The sequence below is a fragment of the Tasmannia lanceolata genome, unplaced genomic scaffold, assembly GCF_043159265.1.
Source record: "Tasmannia lanceolata isolate RefF3 unplaced genomic scaffold, GAP_Taslan_0.1 ptg000011l, whole genome shotgun sequence".
NCBI lineage: Eukaryota > Viridiplantae > Streptophyta > Magnoliopsida > Canellales > Winteraceae > Tasmannia > Tasmannia lanceolata.
The window spans coordinates 25,417,127-25,438,261 of NW_027518688.1; the positions used below are offsets into that span (position 1 = coordinate 25,417,127).

Sequence of the window (21,135 nt, forward strand, 5' to 3'; positions counted from 1 at the left end):
CAACTAAACTAAGACTCTAGATTTTTATCTTTATCAATAGCTTTCATGGAAGAAAACCTAATCCACCTATTCCTCTGCAACTAAAGAAAAACCCTAGATTTTTATCCTTATCAATAGCTTTCATGGAAGAGAACTTAATCCTCATATTCCTATGCAACTAAAGAAAAGCCCTAGATTTTTTTCTTGTCTTTCGTTAAGCCATAAGGCTCTATTTGGTTAGATGAGATTTTAGTGGAAGTAGTAGTCAACAAGGAGGTGACAAGGGTGGGATATGTGTAGACTTGTCTGAGAAGATTAGAGGGAATTTTAGAGAACTTTAGTTGTGTGTTTGGTTAGATGTCAAAGCATGTGGGAGAATGGAGGGGTGTCATTAACAAAATAAATAGTAGAAGAGAGAGCAAGAGGAGAGAGAAAGAGAGAAAAAAGTAATGATTACACATGGCATATCATATTCTACTCTTCTCCCCTCTAAAATTTACCAAAAACAAGGTTTGGCATTGGAAAAGTAGGGGAGAGGACAATCCCGCCACATAGGCGCCACTTAAGCAAAAAGCTAATAATGATGTCTCTTCCATGTCTAGTAGTCCAATGGGATTTGAGCTAAAAAATGACAACCAAACAACATTTGGTATTTCATATTCCTAGAAATGCTCAGCCATCTTCCCTACTTTTTGCAACCAAACAGAGCCCTAGAAGCTAAGGATAGGAGGGTTAGGATCATCCTATGGAAATGATTTTGGGGCACAACATATTTAGTTATTTACGTTGTGGTCCAACAGATGGACGGTTTGGATCATCGTATGGAGAGGGCCGTACCGTTCTTTTTTAAAATCACGTGGTTGCACCGAAGCCAAATCAAGGCCTCTCAAGTAGACGGTTCAGATGAACTTGATGCGGGACCCACCATTCTCGAAGTAGCCGCGCCATATCAATAATTTCGTTCCCTACTCCCTCTCTCTCTCTCTCTCCCCAAACCCAAACCCTCCTCGGGTTTTTCTCTGTAGGATTAGGGTTTTTCTCTGTCAGGGCTACTCTCTCTCTCTCTCTCTCTCAAAGCTTTCTTCCCAAACTCTAGGTTTTTTCTCTGTTTCGGATTAAGGTTTTTCTCTGTTTGGTGTTAGGGTTTTTCTCTCCCAATCTGCAAGCAAGGGTTAGGGTTTTTCTCTTTTTAGGGTTAGGGTTTCTATCTCCTAATCTACAAGCAAAATGGAACACAATCCAAAGCGAAAGCGAGACTCCTCCTCCTCCCCACCTCCTATTTCAAACGGAACATACGATCTCTCGCTCCTCGAAGCAGTAGAAAAATCCCAAACCTCAATCGAAGTTCTCGACCTTCGAACCCTAAAAAAACTAGTCCTCTCCTTCGAACGTCGTCTCAAAGACAATCTCGAAGCCCGAATGAAATACCCAAACCAGCCAGACAAATTCGCAGACTCCGAAATCGAACTTCATGACGAGATCGAAAAGCTCAAAATTCTCGCCGGAGGCCCCGAACTCTACCCAGATCTTGTAAATCTCAACACAATCCCTTCAATTTTAGGCCTTTTAAGTCATGATAACACAGATATTGCCATTGATGTAGTCTCCCTCCTCCAAGACCTAACTGATGAAGATGTATTAGAAGATAATGATGAGCCTGCGAAAATTCTAGTTGAAACCCTGATTGAAAACAATGCCCTAGAATTGTTGGTACAAAATCTTAGCCGTTTATCGGATTCCGATCCTGATGAGATGGTTGCTATTTATAACACGCTGGCTACGATTGAGAACATGATTGAGGTGAATCCGGCAGTGGCGGATTTGGTATGTGAACGGACGAGATTGCTTAGATGGTTATTGAGTAAGATTAAGGTTAGGGAATTTGATAGTAATAAGCAGTATGCGTCGGAGATTTTGGCGATTTTGTTGCAGAATAGTGCGGGGAATCAGCGGAGATTAGGGCAGATGAATGGGGTGGATGTTGTTTTACAGGCGGTTGCGATTTATAAGTCGAGGGATCCGAGGACGACGGATGAGGAGGAGATGGTGGAGAATTTGTTTGATTGTTTGTGTTGTTTGTTGATGCCGATGGAGAATAAGGAGAGGTTTTTGAAGGCGGAGGGTGTGGAATTGATGATTATTATTATGAAGCAGAAGAAACTGGCTTATGGGTCGGCGATTAGGGCGCTGGATTTCGCGATGACTAAGTACCCGCCTGCTTGTGAGCGGTTTGTGGATGTTTTGGGGTTGAAAACTGCGTTTGCGGCTTTCATGGGTAAGGCAAGTTTCTTTATACTACTTTAAATTGTTTGTTGTGCATTTGGATTTTCAATTATTCAGATTTTTAATTGTAAGAATGCTTAGTCCCAATGCCAGTAGTAGAAAAATAATGCGGGTATCATGCTATTGTCTGAAATTTCTTGTGAAATTGGATGCAATAGATGCCTCTGAAGTGCACTCTCTCATGTGTATCAGTGTTCTAGGAGTTCTTGATGACTATATGGTTCACATTAACACATCCCATCTATGCTCTACTCCTTTAAATTGTTCATTTGTTGTGCACTCGGATTTTCAATTATAAGAATGCTTATTCCCAATGCCAGCAGTAGAAAAATAATGCGGGTGTCGTGTTATTGTCTGAAATTTCTTGTGAAATAGGATGCAATTGATGTCTCTGAAGTGCACTCTCTCATGTGTACCACAGTGTTCTAGGAGTTCTTGATGACCATATGGTTCACACTTCAGACACCCCATTCATGGTGTTGGTGTTTGGCATGGAGTTTATTTGGTATAATGGTGTTGGGCCTCTGCTCCAAGTTTTGAGTGTGTGATCTATGCCTCCCTGGATAGTTGCCAATCCTCCATAGCCTGTGATTTTTTGGCAAAAATGTCGGCAAAATAAGTTAATAATGAATAATTGTATAACAAGCATGGAAAATTCCTTGCCTGAACCCATTATATTAGCCTCGAGTCTCGACGAAATCCATGCTTATTCGGGAGAGAAAACAAATAAATGTGCTGGAAATGTTTTAGTGAAGTTTGGTCTAAGTGAAAGGGAAAAAAATAGATGCTTTTGGTTGCTGTTCTAGCAAGAGAGAGTAGACAATTTATGCATTTATATTTGTTTCGGTGCAACCTAGATGTGTTCTGTCATTTTCATGACCATATCCAACAAATTTATTCTAATATTTGGGTGTCTGATTTGGCGGTTTAAAGATTCTATCAAATGATATTAGTTGTGAAACGTTTGATTCATTGGTTCACAGAATTTAAATTGATGGCTATTTATTTTTTTAACTTCTTATTCTTTCATAATGTATGATTAATATGCAGATTCCTTCGAGCAAGAAGAATAATAAAGAAAGCTTTCAGGAGGAGTTAGAAGAGCGTGTAATTTCTCTTATTGCGTCATTATTTGGTAAGAAGGCAAGTTAATTTAACTTATAATATCTCAATTTTTGTGTTATTATATGTTATGATATATATATATATATATATATATATATATATATATATATATATATATATAGAGAGAGAGAGAGAGAGAGAGAGAGAGAGAGAGAAAAGTGTTTCTAGTCCGGCCGACTAGAGATCATTCTCTAGTCCGCCACCCAAAAACACATGGGTCCCACATATTTGGGTGATGCAAAGCATTCATTTGATGGGCCCTGGCATAGAGACGGTGTCCACAAGAAATTAGCTTCATAGGATCATCCCAACCCTATGATTTGTGGAGCTTAAAATGGACGGCTTTGCATCACCCAAATCTGTCCATTTTTTAACTCCACAAATCGAAGGGTTAAGAAGATCCTATGAAGCTGAATTTTTGTGGACATCCTATCTATAATGAGGCCTATCAAATGAATGCTTTAGATCACCCAAATATGTGGGACCCATGTGTTTTTGGGTGGCGGACTGGAGAATGATCTCTAGTCGGCCGGACTAGAAACACTTTCCTCATATATATATATATATATATATATTCAAATTTAAAAGTTGAGACACTCGTCTTGACGTTCAAATGCCATGTCCTCTTGATTCGCAATTGATCTATTCCGACCTTATATCTATGCATCTCTCTGACATTTCTAAGGAAAAATAAAAAAAAGCGTAAGATGAGTTTATTATGTTCGCGTTAATTATTTAACGATCGATCCAAATTCACCTCAGCTTTAGAACTATGATTTTGTTAAAAACTGTTGGATGCATAGTTCCATAGTGCACTTTTCTTTTCATGTTGGTTTTTGAATCGATTTGTTCTTTGTATATATCATAAGTATGATCTTTCTGAATTGGAGTCGTATACTTTGCTTGTTTACAAATACTGAAAGGCTTTCTTTTCCTGTTGAAAGTATTAAGCAAAATCACACTGACATGTGAGAATACATGTTCAAAAGTAACATTTCTAGACTCGGAGCTCCAAGTATTGATGTAGTAGTATATAAAGAAAAATGTCCAGATGTGGAGAAAGTTCTTGGCATGAACAAACCAAGATAGATAATTAGATATCACTATGTCAGTATTGGAATGGAGAAGCATAAGCTGCTAAATCCTAGATAGACATTGTGTGTGTTGATAGGAACTGGTGGGACCGTGTGAGAAGGCATGTTTAAATGGCTTCTAAAAATAGGATTTATTAGTTGATTGCTTGTCCATGAATTCACCTTTTATATGATTTAATGTGATTAATCTTGTGCTTGTATTTGACATTTTATTGTTCAGGTGGCATTCTGAGGGGTTCAAGAAGGGACAGATTGCTAAGTAAATTTGTGGAAAATGAATGTGAGAAGATAGACCGGCTTATGGAACTCTATACGAGGTGACGTTGGGGAGATTTGAATCTCCATTTTTTTACCAGTTTAGCCTGCATTCATGAATGTCTGGTTATTGAGAAGAGACTGGTATATGGAACTCTATATGAATGGTCTCTGTAATACTTTCTCTTCTTAAAATTGTTCTTATTTTCTGTAGATATTCTGATAGAGTTAAAGCAGAGACTGAGCGGTTGAATCAGCTTGTACTGGATGACTTAGAGGTCATTATTTATGCATTTTTAAATGGAGATCATAATTTTTGTTTGCTCAATTTTATGTACTTTAACAGCAGTTCATCGTTATACTGTCCATTCTTGTATTTTTATACATTTTACAGATGGATGAAGAGGAGCGCTACAACCGGAAACTAGAATCCGGGCTCTACACTCTTCAAGTATGATACCTCTTGCAGTGGTGATCTTGTGGCTTCTATTTTCCATCATTGCATTATGTAGAGATTTATGCTATTTTAAGCAAGGTTTTAAATCTCGGTTTCGGTTTCGGTACGAAATTTCGGACGAAATCTTGTAAAAATTTCCCCGAAATTTCGGTGAAATTTTGTACTTCACCGAAACGTTTCGGTGAAATTTCCGAAACGTTTCGGCGAAGTTTGATACTTTTCCGACTCACAGTGAATTTCATTTCGGTTTCCACCGAACGTTTCGGCCGAAATTTAAAACCATGATTTTAAGTCCCATTTGCTAATCAAAGCCACTTTCTCCATGGCCTCACAGTTGATTGCAGTTATTCTTGGCCATCTTTGGTCCTCTGAGTAAGTATTATAGTTGGGTTCATGCTAATCTCCTTTTGAGCTTCCTGTTTCTTCAAGTACAGTGGAAACTGATCTTTCATACTAATTCGAGCATGTCACTCTATGCAGGCACCCTCGAATGAGAGCGAGAATTGAGCTACTCCTTAGACAGCAGAAATTGACAAAGAAAGATGTTAGTGATATACTTCAGGTATAGTCTTTGGAACTAATCTGCTCTGAACCACAGAACTTCCATTTTATCAGATTGGCATGGTTGAACATTTGATAATTTGGTATAATTTTCAGCCACAGATGTTAGTGATATACTTCAGGTATAGTCTTTGGAACTAATCTGCTCTGAGCCACAGAACTTCCATTTTATCAGATTGGCATGGTTGATCATTTGATAATTTGGTATAATTTTCAGCCACATTATGCACCATGAGAATTTTTTAGTATGCATGACCAAATGAAGAGATAATAAACTTAGCATCTAAAACAAACGGAAAAAAAGCTCCGTTGAAAAACTCCCTCCCTAGAGAGGGAGGCGTCTCTCTCTCTCTCTCTCTCTCTCTCTCTCTCTCTCTCTCGTCTTGCCCTCTCTCTCTCTCATCTCCTTTTCTGATCTCTCTCTTCCTGATCTCTCTAGTCTCTCTTTCTCTCTCTTTGATCTATCTCTCTCTTCCGGATCTCTCTCTTTCTACTCTTTCTGATCTCTCCCTATTTCACTCTGATCTATCTCTCTCACTCTTTGATCTCTCTCTCTCTCTCTCTCTCTCTCTCTCTCTCTTGATGGGCAAGGGAGAAGCTAGTGGCCGGATGTTGCTCGGAGATGGGCTGATCTCGTAGAAATTGCAGAGATTGTGGCTCGAGGTGTGGAACGGCCGGATCTGGACTCGAGAAGGCCAGATTTAATGGTCAAAGGGCCAGATCTGGTTAGGGCTGATGGAGAAAGTGGGCTGGGGAGTCGTCAGAGGCTGTGGAAGTGGTTGATGAGACGCATTAGTAGCCATGTAGGGTTAGGGTTTGAAGGAGGAGGAGGAGGGGAGTATTATGGTTGTTAGGGTTAGGGTTGAAGGGGGAAGTAAGAAGGGAGTATTACAGTTGTTGGGGTTACCGTTTGGAGATTAGGGTTTGAAGGGGGAAGGATGAGGGGAGTATCATAGTCGTTAGGGTTAGGGTTAGGGTGTGGAGATTAGGGTTTGAAGGGGGAAGGATGAGGGGAGTATTATAGTCGTTAGATTTGGAGATTAGAGTTTGAAGGGAGAAGGATGAGGGGAGTATTATAGTTGTTTAGGGTTAGGGCTTGGAGTATACTTCCGAATGGATACTGTATAATTTGATTCTAGTGGGGAGGAGGATTCTGATTTTTGGGTTAGTGGAAGTAGGAAATGGAGAGGATGGTGGAAGAAACAAATATATTTTTAATGGGGACCCGCTGATGTATGGTGGTGGTACGAGGTGGAGGCCGCCGGAGATCGGATGATGTTGTTGGGTGGTTGGCTATCGTGCACGGTTAGGGGCACACAATAGCTGTGGGCTTTTAAGCGGGATCTTTGAAAATCGAATTCGTTAGCTGGAATGTGGTGGAGAAGTTTGTGTGACGTGGCAGGTCACGATCTTGACTTGGTGGTCCCCACAATTATGGCACTTTTTGTTGGATTCGATACAATGAGGCTACTGAGTAATGTAAAGAGGTAATGGGTTTTTCTTTGGGCCAAGGAGAATGCTCCTGGGCAATTCATACTATGTAAATCTGGTGGGACTACTGGTCCCCATTGTAAATTTTGTTGGTATAAATATATTTGTCAAATTTCAAAAGGAAATAAACTTAGCATCTACGAAGACTAAAAATTCTCATAGAGCATAATTTGGCTGAAGTTTTTTCCTCTAAACCCAAGTGGATTTTGTTTCTCTGAATCGTCTGTTCCAACCATTTGACTGCCTTTTGGGCTTGGGCTCTCATGAATATTGCTATCACATATAAAATAGTTTAGGTAATAGCCTCACATTCACTTGTTTTTTTCCAACTCATATTGCAGGAGTATCATGATAACATTGGAGATTTGGATGGACCAGAAGAAAAGGAGCGCGCACAAGCGAAAATTCAAAAATTCATTTCAGCATTTTGAGTTTCAGAGGCTTCTCCAAGCCAATCAAAAGAGATGGAGAAAGTTCTACATCAGGTAGCCAGTCCCCACATGCTTCCTTACCTGTAGTGTCTTTAATGTTTATACAAACATGCTCAAGTGATTTAGAAGGTACTGATGTTGTGAATTTAAACTACTGGCCATAGTTCTTTTTTTTTTGTGAACTAATTTTGTTTACTCGTAAAATTGGAGAGGTATAGTCCAAGTGTACACATTGTAAGATGAATGAATTATGGGCCTTCTTTTTCTTTTGTACCTTCCCTCGAGTGTAAAATGAAGAAGCAAATTTTCATCTATTTGTATGCATATACTTTTCCAAATTAAGATATTAAAGTAATCTTGACAAAATTAAGTAAAAACATTGTTGATATATTATAAACTGGCAACTTGACGGATGTTCTAGTAAAAGGAAAAAGATATGGTTTGGTGACATAACTGGTCCAAAAGAGTTGTGGACCCAAACATCTTTGCCTTTATCTGTGTTTGAAGAGGTATTTGACCATTGAATTTAGTACTACTAGACTTCAGAAAATGTAACCATCACCCGATCTCGATTTTTCATATATAAATGTAAATAATGTATCCCCTTCGTAATGGATTTCTCCATAATGTCCATGAATGGTTTCCCCTGAGGTGGCCAAATGAGGCTTAGTTGATCTTATGACTAAGGAGTCAACCTGAACAATTTGAACCTGAGCAGATTTTATCTGTGGTCTTACATATACATACATTCATATTTAGATGGGAAAAAGGTTTCTAAGGTATCGCTCACCGTGAGCAGCCCTCTAGATACCCCATTTCCCATAGTTGGTTGAGTCATCCAACCCATTGGTTATGTAGGTTATAGGTAGGATTAGGGTTATGGGTTATGGTTATGGTTATGGTTATGATTAGTGGAGGTTTTCAATTGGATGGCTAAAAATTAAACTCCTATAAATCGAATGGTTAGGATTATGGTATGGAGGTGGTTTCTTAGGGACACCCTATCTATGTGAGGTCCTATAGAATGAATGGGTAGGATGAGTCAAACAACATGCATGTGGTGTTTTATAGAGGGCCGCTCACGGTGAGGTATCGCGCAGAAAACGTTTCCCCTATTTAGATATACGTACATTTTTGCAAATATATTGTCCGAGGACAATTATTGTGGATGTCTTCTCATAATAATCGTGGCGGAGAAAGCACAAGTCAAATCGAATGGATGAAAAATGATGTTTATGCATGGAAAGGGATTATAAATTCTCCCATTTTCATCCATTAAATAATATTTAAGTATTTGGAAAGTCTGTTTTAAATTGAATGGTGGTTCATTTTTGCAAGCCTCGATGCTTCAAGTGTCACATTGTCTACACTTTCCTAACCCAAACCATGCAAACCCTAACTATGGAAATCGATGAATTAGGTAATAGCAATGAAGAATTTCCATTTTTTTTTGTGGATGAAGAGGAGAATGGAGCACAGAATATGTGCTGAATCTCTGATGATCTTGAAGGAACATGAACATGGCAATCTTTCAGAAAACTGTTTGTCAGGAACTACATTGATGAGAAATCGGCATCTCCATGAATTAGCAAAGTGGTGAAACCCAGAGGATTTCGTAGAACTACAGAATATATAAATTTAAGTAGGGATTTGATAGCGTCCATCGCATTCGGCATTTCACGGGGCGTATGTTGCATGAGAGCAGCCACATAGACTCGGATTTTGTCTCATTCATTTAATTCACCTGAGTTGGCTGCTCACTCATGCAACAGACGCTCTGCGAAATGCCTTCTGCAATGGACGCCAGCAAATCCCATCTAAGTAACTTCTAACAAAAGTTTAGGCTACTGAATTTGGCACTACCTTGTTTTAATAATTGCCAACAAGATTTAACGAAGCAATCATTAAAAGATGGTGGTGCCATTATCAGTAGCCAAAGTTTATTGTGTTCTATGACAAACGAATCTGTTTTGCAAGTTTGCTATTACAACCCATCAAAAAAATAAAAATAGTTCCTACAAATAGTTCCTAAAAATAGTGGGTGTAAATCAGAAATGGAGAAATTAGGGATTTCCCGTGAGTTGTCGGCAATTCTATGTGCCGAACCAGTAGCTTTCTTGAACAATGTTAACAGAGTTTGAAAAGGCTTGGGTCCAACAAACCTTCAAATAATTTTCAACTGTTAAGAGTCCAGCCAGAGTATGCATGTTGGAGACTAACGACCATTTACAAGAGGAACAATTCATTTTCAGGCTAGTAATCTCCTTAATTTGCATTAGATCAAATGAAAAACGATACCTGCATGAAACTTTTTGCACAATAGCAATCCAAGAAACATCTTATTCCTACAATCTTGTAGCTACCAACTTCGTAAATAACTGGATCTCCGGCAGTGAGTGAGCCAAAGAAAATGTCTCCTTCTAAAGAACCTTCAATTCATTTGCAATGGTTAAAATCTTTTTCCTCTTTTGCAGTTTCCTCAGTTTTAGAGGACTGTGTATTAACAATAAGAATGATTAGCAAAAGGAAGTGATATATTCTCCCCTTTTGATTACTAGGAAGTGATATATTCTCCCCTGGTAATCAAAAGGGGCGGATATATTACTTCCCTTGCTTAGGTGGCGCCTATATGGCGGGATTGTCCCCTCCCCTACTTTTCCAATGCCAAACCTTGTTTTTGGTAAATTTTAGAGGGGAGAAGAGTAGAATATGAAATGCCATGTGTAATCATTGCTTTTATCTCTCTTTCTCTTTCCTCTTTCTCTCTCTTTACTATTTATTTTTTTAACGACACCCCTCCATTCTCCCACATGCTTTGACTTCTAACCAAACACACTACCAAAATTCCCTCTAATCTTCTCAGACAAGTCTACACATATCCCATCCTTGTCACCTCCTTATTGACTACTACTTCCACTAAAATCTCATCTAACCAACCAGAGCCTTAGGAAAAGGCAAATTTTGGGTCCAAGAGGGGGCAAGCAAGAAGAATGTGTGCGAAATAAATAAAGACCATTGATCTTAAACATCATCTAGTCACTCACCCGGGGCGTGTGAGTAAAATGAAGGCCCTGTTTGGATTGTAAGGAAAGCATTGCTGACGGAGAACATTTTCGTGGGAATTTTTTCACCTCTTTCAATGACTTAGTGGGAAATTATATGATCATAGTTGATTTAGAGGAATACCATTGAAGGTTTTAAATGAAAATTGAATAGGGTCGGTTCAAATCATCATTTTTCGTGTGTAGAAAGAGTAGGAAAGTTTAGAAACATTTTTCCTTTCCAATGCCAGAAACTTTTGGGAATCCAAACAAGGCCAAAAGGACCCCAAAAATCAACAATTTAGCTTTTCTTGGAAAGATCAAACAATTTAGAATGAGACTTGACTGATCAAGGGCCAAGGATCATCCGATCAACATGCTCTCAAGGGCTTTTGGCCGGACTTAACAGCTGATATGAGAGAAATTATATGGTGTAAGGCCTTACAAGAATAAAGCCTTTGCACCGTGGAGGTACCACCTTTGATATTTGATCCAACACCAGAGAGGAGGTACCACCCTTGATATTTGATCCAAAAGTAGCTTCTCAGAAAATAAGCTGCTGTTGGATCAAATATCAAGGGTGGTACGGCTGCCGTATAGTTGTAAGGCCTTACACCATATAAAAACTCCTGATATGATCACGTTAATGACAGAGAAGTAGAGCCAACATGTATCTTTTAGGAAGGAGCATAAAAGTGACGTTCGCCATTTACTACTAAGTACCATGGTTTAAAATTTCGGTTTCGGTAACCGTTTCGGACCCCACCAAAAACCGAAATTTGGTAATTTGGTTCCAAATTCCGGACCGAAATTTTGTAACACTTTTTTTTTTAATAAATAATGTCTTTAAACCGAAATTACCGAAATCCAAAATTTTGGTCCGAAATTTGGTAAATGGCGAAAAATTGAATTTCGGAAATTTTCGGTTTCGATCCCCACCGGTATCTGAAATTTCGGATTTCGGTCGAAATTTTAAACCATGCTAAGTACTAATACGCAGCACTTTAGCTGGATCGGGACATTTGGTTTTTTCAACTTTAAAATTTGGGAAAAATACAGATACACTCCCTCAACTATGACCAAATTCCACTTCTAACCATGTGGTATCGAAGGTACCAAATACACCCCTCAACTTTCTGACATTTTTCCTTCAAAATTTTTTATCAGACCATGAATACAAGTCCAAAGTGGACGAGAAGAATGGTATCTGCAGCTTTGAAATGGTATAGAACAAGCCAAAAATCAGAAATTCCGTAGAGGAGAAAACCCTCCTTGCCTTTGTGACCCAATATTTATGTTCTTATTGGAAGATCAAAACTTGAATCTCTTCCATCCCATTTTTCTCAAACTGACAACCTAATGCAGAGGCGCACAACGGATTGATGCTTTGATACCAAGTTTCCGTTTAAAGAGCTATGGTTTTAAAGAACAAGAAAACAAGAGGGAGTTTTAAAGAAACAAGGGACTTCAGTAATGGGGTAGGGGCTGATTTGGGATTGACAACAACCGGTTAACTAGGATGAGGACTCTTTATGGCTAACAAGGATGAAGGCAATGGATGAATGGGATCTTGGGATAAGAGGTGGAGGGGGTTATAAGTAATAAGTCCTGTAAATATTTCGAGAGCTTTTAAAGCAACTATGGGCTGGTTAAGATGGAGGTTGACTAATGGGGTAAGGGAATCAAGAATCAATATGGCTAAGGGAAGGGCTGTGATGCTTCCACAAGGTAGTAGGATTGGTTAGGAGGGGCTGGAAGGGTGAAGGTTTATGTGTGTACAGTGAGAGTCCAAGCAACTTTAAGAAAGGTTTGTATGGGATTGATGTCTGGCCTATTAATGGGCTGAGAATTAATTTGGGGAGATGGGGCTTAACGAGATTGATTCAACACTAAGGTTGTTGAAAGAAAAACAAAATACGATGGGTGGATTTGGGGCTGAGATGGACTTACCGAGCAATGGGAATCTTTTGCGGTGGGCAACGCAGCATTGACAGGTGGCTTGCGAAGGGGCGACAACAAGCAACAGATGGCTTGTTTTCTGGCATGGGACAAATACGAGGCACATAATTAAATTTTATTCATTAAAAAAAACTTCTCAAACAAATCCCTACTAAAATAACACTCTTAAATTTAAAGGGTAGTAATCAATGTGAGCCGTTGATCTCGTGACATCGCAACCCCATTTCAGTTTCTCTGCAGTTTTTCAAATCTAGAAATAAAAAAACAAACCAAACAAATTACCTCCTGAACAAGATCATGGATAAAAACCAGCACAACAATCAGACAAGCAAGATTCAGATACTAAGAAATAATCACAAGGGAGGATTACCTGCAGCAAATGGAGCATGGTGTTAATCATAGTAACTCCTGTTTAGAGTACGATTGATTGAAGGATATTTAGAGGAAAGAAGTAATAAGGTTTGTTCTTGAAGAGGGTGATGAGGAGACAAAAGGGAGAAGCTGGAGAGATTGAAGGCTAGGTTATATGAGGGGAGGTAGGGTTTGGTTAAAGAAAGTGCAGTCTGAGTTTTTTAAATAAAAAACAAATTTACAGTGAGGTCAATTCAACAAAATTCAATAAAAAGGAAAAGTGGAAATAAACTAGAAATCTAGGAAGTCTGATGATGCCAAACCAGGTCTACTTATTCTGTGGATACAAATCAGAGATGGCCCACAGTGAAACTGGCCATGGGCCAAAAATCACTGACCGGATGGATCCTGTCTGGCCAAGCAATAGATTGCAAAAGGGTGCCTAAAAACAAAAATGTCCTATGATTCAACTGAATACAATAAGTTTACTGATGCAATGGTCAGGATCTTCCGATCAATACAAGATTAAGGTGCGTGGTCCAATTGGGTCCAAGATCAATCAGTTCTGATCAACACACATATACACTATAAGATAGGGATTCGGCACCCTGCAACTTAGTGGAGTCCTGCTACGCATCTTTTGGCAGAATAAAGACCCAGATGAGTGATCACATATTCAAATCCACTATAAAACAAAACCAGACAAGGTTAAAATTACAAAAAATAACAAAAAAAAAAAGAAAAAGAAAAGGAAAAGCATATATTTTATATGATCGGTAAGCAAGAAAACATGACAACGGTAAACAAAATTTACCTTAGAATCAGAAAAAAAAAGCTATAACAAAATTTTGTTACAACAAAAGCAGCTCACCGTTTCTACAAGTTGGAAGGGTCTCATGACCGATGGAAGCAAGAAAAAACAGTTAAAACCCCAATCTTCCACTCTCTTCCCTACAAAGTCCAAGCCAATATTGGATTACTTTCTCCTTCAAACTTCAGTTAGCACGAAAGTCTAGAAAAAGGATCAGTTTCTGTATAAGAATCTCCCGGCTACCATACAGTGGCTTGCTCCTGACAATCCAATTCTTCTCCAAATTTGCAACATTCCCCAGCATCTCGTCGTGGAAAACCGAAACAATTTCATAAATCGATGTCCGAAGGACATCAGCCACTGTGTAAGCTTTTCTGTGCAAAGTACCCCCTCTCTTTTTACCGGAGCCCATTGCTCCATCCCTTCTTCCTGTGCCCACCGTGGCCCACTTAATATTCATAGGGCTCATCAATTGAGGGGATTGTGGGTTGGTCTTCTTCCCCAGACAAGCCTCCACAGCAAGCAGACAAGACAGTAAAGTCGAGACAACAATGGCATTGCTTCCGGTGATTTGGGCGACCCCAAACCTATCCTCACTGTGAGAGCGAGCAGTCAGTGCTGATAGTGTCCTTGCACACCATGTACATAGCTGCAACGTATTCCATGAAAAATAGTTGTATGAAATAAATGCAACAGGGAAAAGAGAAACATTGAAGAATGTTCATGGAGATAAAAATGATGATTCAAATGCAACACATACAAAACTAAGGGGCCGTTTGGATACGTGTATTTTTGAATCCTGGATTTCCTCAAAATTGTAGTTGGGAGAAGAGAAGAGGGCAGCCGTCGTTTTCTGATTTCTAGCCCTTCTTTCCGACAGCAAGACAGCTGGCGATCGTCCCATGTTTCCAGGTTTTAGAAATCGCAGGATGCGGGAGAGATTTCTAAAACCTGGTTTTCTTACTTAAAATCCAAGAAACGCTGCCAGGACAGCATACCAGCAGCTTGATCATGGCCCTCTTTTACACTGTTTTCAAACTAAAACTTAGATTCTAAAATCCGCGTATCCAAGCCGTTTGGATACGTGGATTTTAGAATCCAGGTTTTTAGTTTGAAAACAGTGTAAAAGAGGGTTAGAGACAAGAGAAGAAGAGGACCAGCCGTCATTTTTTACTCATTTTTTACTTCTCTCCCTTCTTTCCATCAGCAAGAGAGTAGCAGATCCTCCCATATTTCCAGGTTTTAGAAATCATAGGATGTAGGAGAGATTTTTAAAACCTGATTTTCTTGCTTAAAATCCAAGAAACGCTGCCAGGACAGCATCCAGCAGCTTGATTCATACCCTCTTTTACACTGTTTTCAAACTAAAAACCTGGATTCTAAAATCCGCGTATCCAAACGGCCCCTAAATGTTTTATCCTATAGATTCACAAATTAAGTTCCCATTCAATATGATAAATGGTGTGAGACCAAGTAACATTTACGTAGATTCAGCAAGCTACAAGTATGTCCTAACTACTTGGGCTGCATTTTGTCAAACACGTCTACAGTTTTGTTCTATGAATCTCACTAGGTTTACATGGCAGCATCCTACCCTTTTCTAACAGATCCCAAGCAGATTTTCCCATGGGGAAACCCAACCCTTTTCTAACCTTACATCTTCATTATCAGGAAAGCATATGACCACCTTTAGATCTTTTTTTTCCCCCATGGATAAGCTTCCTTAGATCTTTCATAGCTACCATATCACTGGCACAACAAATTTTTTTTTTTTTGAAAAGTGACAATTCATTCAATTCAAAAGGACAAGTTGTCCCACAGCTTTCGGTGATACGAATAGAGTAGGTTCCGGCAGGACCCACTCCTTAGCTAAATAACCTGCCGCCTCATTTGCAGGTGATTAAGTGAATATAGAATTAGTCCTCGTCTATCTCTTTCATTAAAAAAAAAGATACTACGAAAACTGCCAAGCCTCCAAGGAATGTGACCAAAAAAAAATCGTGGGGCTGAAGGCCTTGGGGGGAGAAGTAACACGGGGAGGCTTGCGGCGAAACCTAATCTGAAAATAATCAAAACAAGCATGGTATCCAAGGTGAATGCTAAGACACCAGAATAAATTTGATTCTACAATTGTTGAGCAGCCTTTGGTAGGGTTCTACAGCTGTCGCGGGAGGCTTGCGGCGAAACCTAATCTGGAAATAATCAAAACAAGCATGGTAGCAAACAGCTGTCTCTGTGCTTTTTCTTCAAGGACAAACAAGAACATAAAAGAAAAAGGAGGCCAAACCATGATGTGCATGTGGATGTGGTTTCATGTTTCCCAGAGCCACGTCAGCCTCTAACCACCAGTCCTAGCACATGTAGTCTAAATCTGATTTTACATTCAATGCCAATTCATGAGGCATTTACCCTACCTAACAATCTCTAATACGATAATACTTCAGTAAAGCGACTCCTGCAGAGTCGAAATAAAACCATTGGCACACATAGGGAGAAGAAAAAGATTGACCACTCCAAAAGAAATTTTCTTTTTACAATAAGAAAATAAGTTCAAGTATCAAATTTACAACTCAAATTTAATGCTGAAATTCTTTAAGCACATCAATTAATGTGGGTACTGACCCTACCTAAGGCCATTTCATAGTACTGCAAGTTCAAATAAAACCATAGGCACAGACAGGAAGGGATAAAAAAGGAAGATTGACCACTCGTGTAAACATTTTTCTTTTTATAATAAGAAAATGAGTTCAAGCATAAAATTTATAAAAAATTAGTAACAGTACCTGAAAGTCACTGAATGCTTCATGGAGTCTCGAGTCCACATAACTATCCATTGGCGAGCGCAGCTGCTGGGAGAATTTATCTGATTTGTCTACTGAGCTGCCGTCCAAACCTTCACTCAACTTTGATGTTAGTTGTTCCAGAGGCCTCAAGCATACTGATACAACTCGTCTGTAAGTCTCACCAGTTTCCTCAAAAAAGGCAGCCCTACGCCAAGTATCGACATTGCTCTCAGAAACAATACAGAGATCAAGATAAGCGAGATATTGCAAAAGAGATCTTGGGCTGCTTTGCTCCAGAGCCTCAAGTAGAGGTTCACTTGGATTTGTTTCAGCAGCAGCTGATCCCTTTGGCGGAGCAAAAATGCACCTCCTTGTATGTACCACCTGTAGAAAAAATTTATTGAATCAGATGGAAAGAAAAAATCACATAAAAAAATGCATATTTGTTTGCTTCCTGGTTAGGAACAAAAAATGCAAGTACACATGTCCAAAAGGTATCATCCAAGATACATGTGAGTTTCTCAACATTTATCACCTAGATAAAATTTAGAAGTAAAACTGCTACTACAACAACCGGTAAAAAAAAAACTCAAAAAGTTTTTTTTTTAAATTATTATGAAGAAACTTGTTTAGAAGCATTTGAACGAAAACAAGGGTAGAAGTATACATGTCCACAAGGTATCATCCAAGATAAGTGCGAGTTTCTTGACATTTGTGAATTGGATACAAAAACACAGTTAGCGATTTTAGAAGGGAAGATACTTTTAATAAGTGGTTCACAAAAAATAACTCAAAGTTATTTATAATAAATTTACAAATATACCACCTGAAGTAGGTGATGACTTAGCTCCCAACTGAAGGAAACAATAAAAGTTCCAAGGAAAAAGATGATCTGCTGAAAAATGAGTTGCCCCACTGTGCCCTTGCTCTTAAACTGATCTGGCAGAAATATCATCAACAAAGTTGTACAAAGGAAAGCTGGAATTGATATTTGTAGAGCTTGTTTGAGAGATGAAGGGAGGCCCATTTTAAAGCTGAAGAAAAAGGGACGCTGCAAGTGTAGACAGGTAAAAATTAATAGCAATTATTACATAACCTACAAAGAGGAATCATGATGCAAGCAGATGACCATTAACTGAAAGTTTACACTTCCCATAATAAACGATGAATACACAAGAGAAACAGCACCTAACTCTACAAGACCAAAGTAAAGTAGATGATAAATAACTGAATGCTTATTCAACTAATCATCAATAAATGGTGAGGACACCATGAGGGAAATATTAAAACCTCTACACGAGCAAACTTGCAACCAGTTCTTGCCTAAGAAGATTTGCCACTGCATTCATCTAAAAGAGTAAGATTTTGATTTTTAAACAGGTAAAGTTGTCTTCCATGAATTATGAGTAATTAAAACTTAAAACCATGGATCACAACAACAAATATTATTCCCAGATGATTCATAAGTTGAGGTCAGATTAGAAACCACATCAATAACTTACACATGTTTTCCTTTTATCTTTGAAGGAAATTTGATCAATGCACTCTACTAGTGGTGCTAAGTTCGTATCAGAGGAAATGACAGAACATATAGTCTTCATAGAGAACCAGGCTCCACATAGAGAACCAGGCTCCAGTCTTGGAACCTGCTCGATTACTGCTTCTCAAATGCGTTTCAACAACATTCCCCTTTATATCAGGATTTGTGAGTCTAAACATATGCCAATGCATGCATCTTATCAAAAGCCCTCAACACCAGACCCAACTATCAAGTTATACCATTCATGCGTCTTTGCTCAACTGTTACAACTGGAAAGCCAGCCCTCCTAAAAGAGTCGCAATAACTCCAATTCACGAGCTTAATGACATTGTTTACTTTTATCTACCTTGCCCTAGCCTAGTAACCTAATTATATTTTCTACTCTCTTCAATGCATTTAAAGGCTCCAATCAAGCGAACTTCCATTTTAGGTCTTCACAGCGCCACTAATACAGCTGTACTTATATGAATCAATTTTAGACGAATTCGCAGACTAGACTGTAAACTCTCTACAAACTCGTGCTCTTTCTCCTCTATGATGTATACCTAGCCAGGGAATCTTTTCCTTCACTCTCATACTTTATCTGATGGACATAAAGGTGTGGCCATTGTTATATTCTAATTACAAGCATTGATGCTAATTTAGTCAATACTTGAGCCAATGTGGTTGATGACTAACCAATCCGTTCATGACCTATTCAATTCACATGAAAAAAAAACATAGTCCATGGTACCCTACCATGCTCAAGCTCCGAGCCAAGATTGTTGGCATTTTAAGTGCATGATCATAAAGGATTCATTAATGTTAAACATGCAATTAACAAATGGGTATCTTAGTACTAGTTGGTCTAAATGTAATTCGTGATTCATAAAGTTGCTCGTGTGACTGAGGAAGCAGAGGATACTATAAAATGTCTGGGTGGATCGCAGACATCACATTTATCCAATGCAAACAGAAAGAAAAACTATTGCAAACAAGTTCTAAGGGTATAAATTAAATTCCTTTCTAAAATTTGACCAGAAATTAGAAAAATCACAAAACCCAGCATCCCATTTCATTAGGAACTAAGAAAAAAAGAGTCCATAATCCATATTGGAAAAAATAACGATATTGCCAATCGCTTGTTTTTGTACAGATCAATTAAAATGTCTCCTCTTGGGTCCTATTTTCTTCATATTTTTCACTAAGGAGTGTAGTGGATAGGAGTAAATCAGATTGCAATGAATAACAAACGTGGTAGTGATCCAGCAAAAGCCCATCTTATATACCAAGAATAAAAATAAGAAAAGAAATCCTCAAGAGAATTAACAGTGGAACGACCAGATCTCATAAAGAAACTAAAAAAGGAGTAAATTTCTAATGATGTAATTTGAGGTCTAATATAACTTAGAGCTTCATTTCTAATGAAAAATTGAGAACTTCTCCTAAAGGCAACTACATAACTAATTTTCTGTGAAAATTAAGGGGAAAAAAATGAAATTACAGAATCTACCAAACAAAAACAAATTCAATAGAAAGGTACTAACCTGTATAATTGGAAACCCTAAAACCCACCGCTTCTTATAAACATAATATATTCCATAAGCGAGACCAAAAACAAACCCTCTAAACCCTAAACTAATCAATCTCATTCCATCAAACAACTCAGAAGTCCCACAAACAGACACCATCGATAGAAACCCCGATAATCCACAAACAATCGCGAAGATAAAAAATCCGACGGATGTTCTAGCACGGCGGCGGAAGGCCGGAGCTGATAGCTCCGGCGAACCTCCGGCGGTGCCGAGAACGATCGATTTGAGGATGAAATTGAGGAATCCGGCGGAGAGTTCGGAGATGGATGCGGGAGGATCGTCTTGAGGAGAAGTAGTGATGAAGAGAGAGAGGGAGAAGAGGAGGAGAGAGAGATGGAAAGAGAGAAAGGTGAAGAGAGAGAAGAGAAGAGAGAGAGAGGGGGTTTTGAGGAGGAGAGAGAGGATTAGAGTTTTGTAGAGGAGGAATATGATGGTGGAGGTTATGGATTGCCATATTAGAAACCCTAGCCAGCGGTTTTTCACGATTTCAGGTGACATTTTTAGAGAGAGAGAGAGAGAGAGAGCGAGAGAGAGACAGAGAGGGAGGGTTTTTGTTGTTTTTGACTTTAGAGGGTTTTGGTGGGGAAATTGGGGAAGAGGCGGGAATGTACTCAGCGAGGTTTGCCCGTTCCGAGCATGGGTTTTTGAGTTGACGAAAATGCCCTTGGAGATGAATATTAAGCCCTTCGTATCCCTGTTTTGCCTCTTTTTTTTTCACATCTAGGCCGTCCATTTTTTGAGTTGACGAAAATGCCCAGTGAATAGTAATTAAACCCTTGGTATCCCTGTTTTGCTCTCTTTTTTTTTCTTTTTTTTAATGGGTAAGCTGAGGTTAGGCAGGACCCCGACCAAATATATTAATAGAAAACGAAAGATACACAAGGAGCATGAGAGCAACCCCCTAACATAAAGGGGGAAACAAAGAAGCATCAAGCCAAAACAAAAGCAACAAAATGGGGCGAATCCTCAAGATACAGCAAAAAAAAAAGAAAAGAAGACAAGCCCGAACAAGGGCAAAGCTCCAACACTGCAGGGGGGACTATAGCAACCCATCAAGCAAGGACCGGAGAAAAGTAGCTACAGCCCTCTGAGGATCAGAACCTTCCAGGGATAAGGCCTTTGAAAGCTGGTGGAGATCGAAACCTAGGTAGGGGGGAACAAAAGGCAAAACCTTCCCTTTCTTTTTTGAGACTAAATTTCAGGGTTCTCCATTGGAAGAAGCGGGAATAGAAGCTGAATTAGATAATGGACTATCTAATGGGGGCTTACTACTATCAATCACATTTGTTATCCCTGTTTTGCTCTCTTTACAACTTTTCGCTCTTTTTCCCTTCCTTGGCAAAACTACCCTCCCATATCATATAAAATCTATTTCATTAAACTGAAATCTAAAATTTTAT

General features: G+C 38.9%; 2 protein-coding genes across 5 annotated transcripts; one reads left to right on the forward strand and one right to left on the reverse strand.

Moving 5' to 3' along the window:
* The first annotated feature begins 981 nt into the window (after window positions 1-981).
* Window positions 982-7,990, forward strand: LOC143886777 (ARM repeat superfamily protein). Of its 3 annotated transcripts, none has more exons than XR_013253913.1 (8): window positions 982-2,259; window positions 3,313-3,397; window positions 4,702-4,798; window positions 4,951-5,014; window positions 5,131-5,187; window positions 5,528-5,565; window positions 5,674-5,876; window positions 7,587-7,724. XR_013253913.1 is itself a non-coding variant. In XM_077390894.1 (8 exons), exons 1-8 carry the CDS (start codon window positions 1,207-1,209, stop codon window positions 7,674-7,676), a joined length of 1,566 nt encoding a protein of 521 aa, XP_077247009.1. In that variant the 5' UTR covers window positions 983-1,206; the 3' UTR covers window positions 7,677-7,990. The 3 variants fall into 3 exon arrangements, 1 of the variants encoding a protein (XP_077247009.1); XM_077390894.1 differs by having other exon boundaries at window positions 983-2,259; window positions 5,674-5,755; window positions 7,587-7,990; XR_013253914.1 differs by lacking the exon at window positions 5,528-5,565 and having other exon boundaries at window positions 5,674-5,755; window positions 7,587-7,723.
* A 5,487-nt stretch (window positions 7,991-13,477) lies between these two features.
* Window positions 13,478-20,306, reverse strand: LOC143886779 (nucleoporin protein Ndc1-Nup protein). 2 transcript variants are annotated; one of them, XR_013253915.1, is made up of 5 exons: window positions 19,688-20,306; window positions 17,448-17,672; window positions 16,622-17,005; window positions 13,899-14,487; window positions 13,478-13,712 (listed from the first exon to the last, which is right to left on the reverse strand). XR_013253915.1 is itself a non-coding variant. In XM_077390895.1 (4 exons), the coding sequence occupies exons 1-4, from the start codon at window positions 20,231-20,233 to the stop codon at window positions 14,023-14,025; spliced, it is 1,620 nt and encodes a 539-aa protein (XP_077247010.1). In that variant the 5' UTR covers window positions 20,234-20,306; the 3' UTR covers window positions 13,777-14,022. The 2 variants fall into 2 exon arrangements, 1 of the variants encoding a protein (XP_077247010.1); XM_077390895.1 differs by lacking the exon at window positions 13,478-13,712 and having other exon boundaries at window positions 13,777-14,487.
* Window positions 20,307-21,135: the final 829 nt, after the last annotated feature.

What these genes read in the sequence shown, in the direction of transcription:
- LOC143886777 (XM_077390894.1), top strand. Translation starts at nt 1,207, where the DNA reads ATGGAACACAATCCAAAGCGAAAGCGAGACTCCTCCTCCTCCCCACCT. An exon ending in CCGGGCTCTACACTCTTCAA is followed by an intron (nt 5,188 to 5,527) that starts GTATGATACCTC and finishes ATGGCCTCACAG; the next exon opens with TTGATTGCAGTTATTCTTGG. An exon ending in GGCCATCTTTGGTCCTCTGA is followed by an intron (nt 5,566 to 5,673) that starts GTAAGTATTATA and finishes CACTCTATGCAG; the next exon opens with GCACCCTCGAATGAGAGCGA.
- LOC143886779 (XM_077390895.1), bottom strand. Translation starts at nt 20,233, where the DNA reads ATGTCACCTGAAATCGTGAAAAACCGCTGGCTAGGGTTTCTAATATGG. An exon ending in TAAGTCATCACCTACTTCAG is followed by an intron (nt 17,006 to 17,447) that starts GTGGTATATTTG and finishes TTTTTTCTACAG; the next exon opens with GTGGTACATACAAGGAGGTG. An exon ending in AAGCATTCAGTGACTTTCAG is followed by an intron (nt 14,488 to 16,621) that starts GTACTGTTACTA and finishes AATACGTTGCAG; the next exon opens with CTATGTACATGGTGTGCAAG.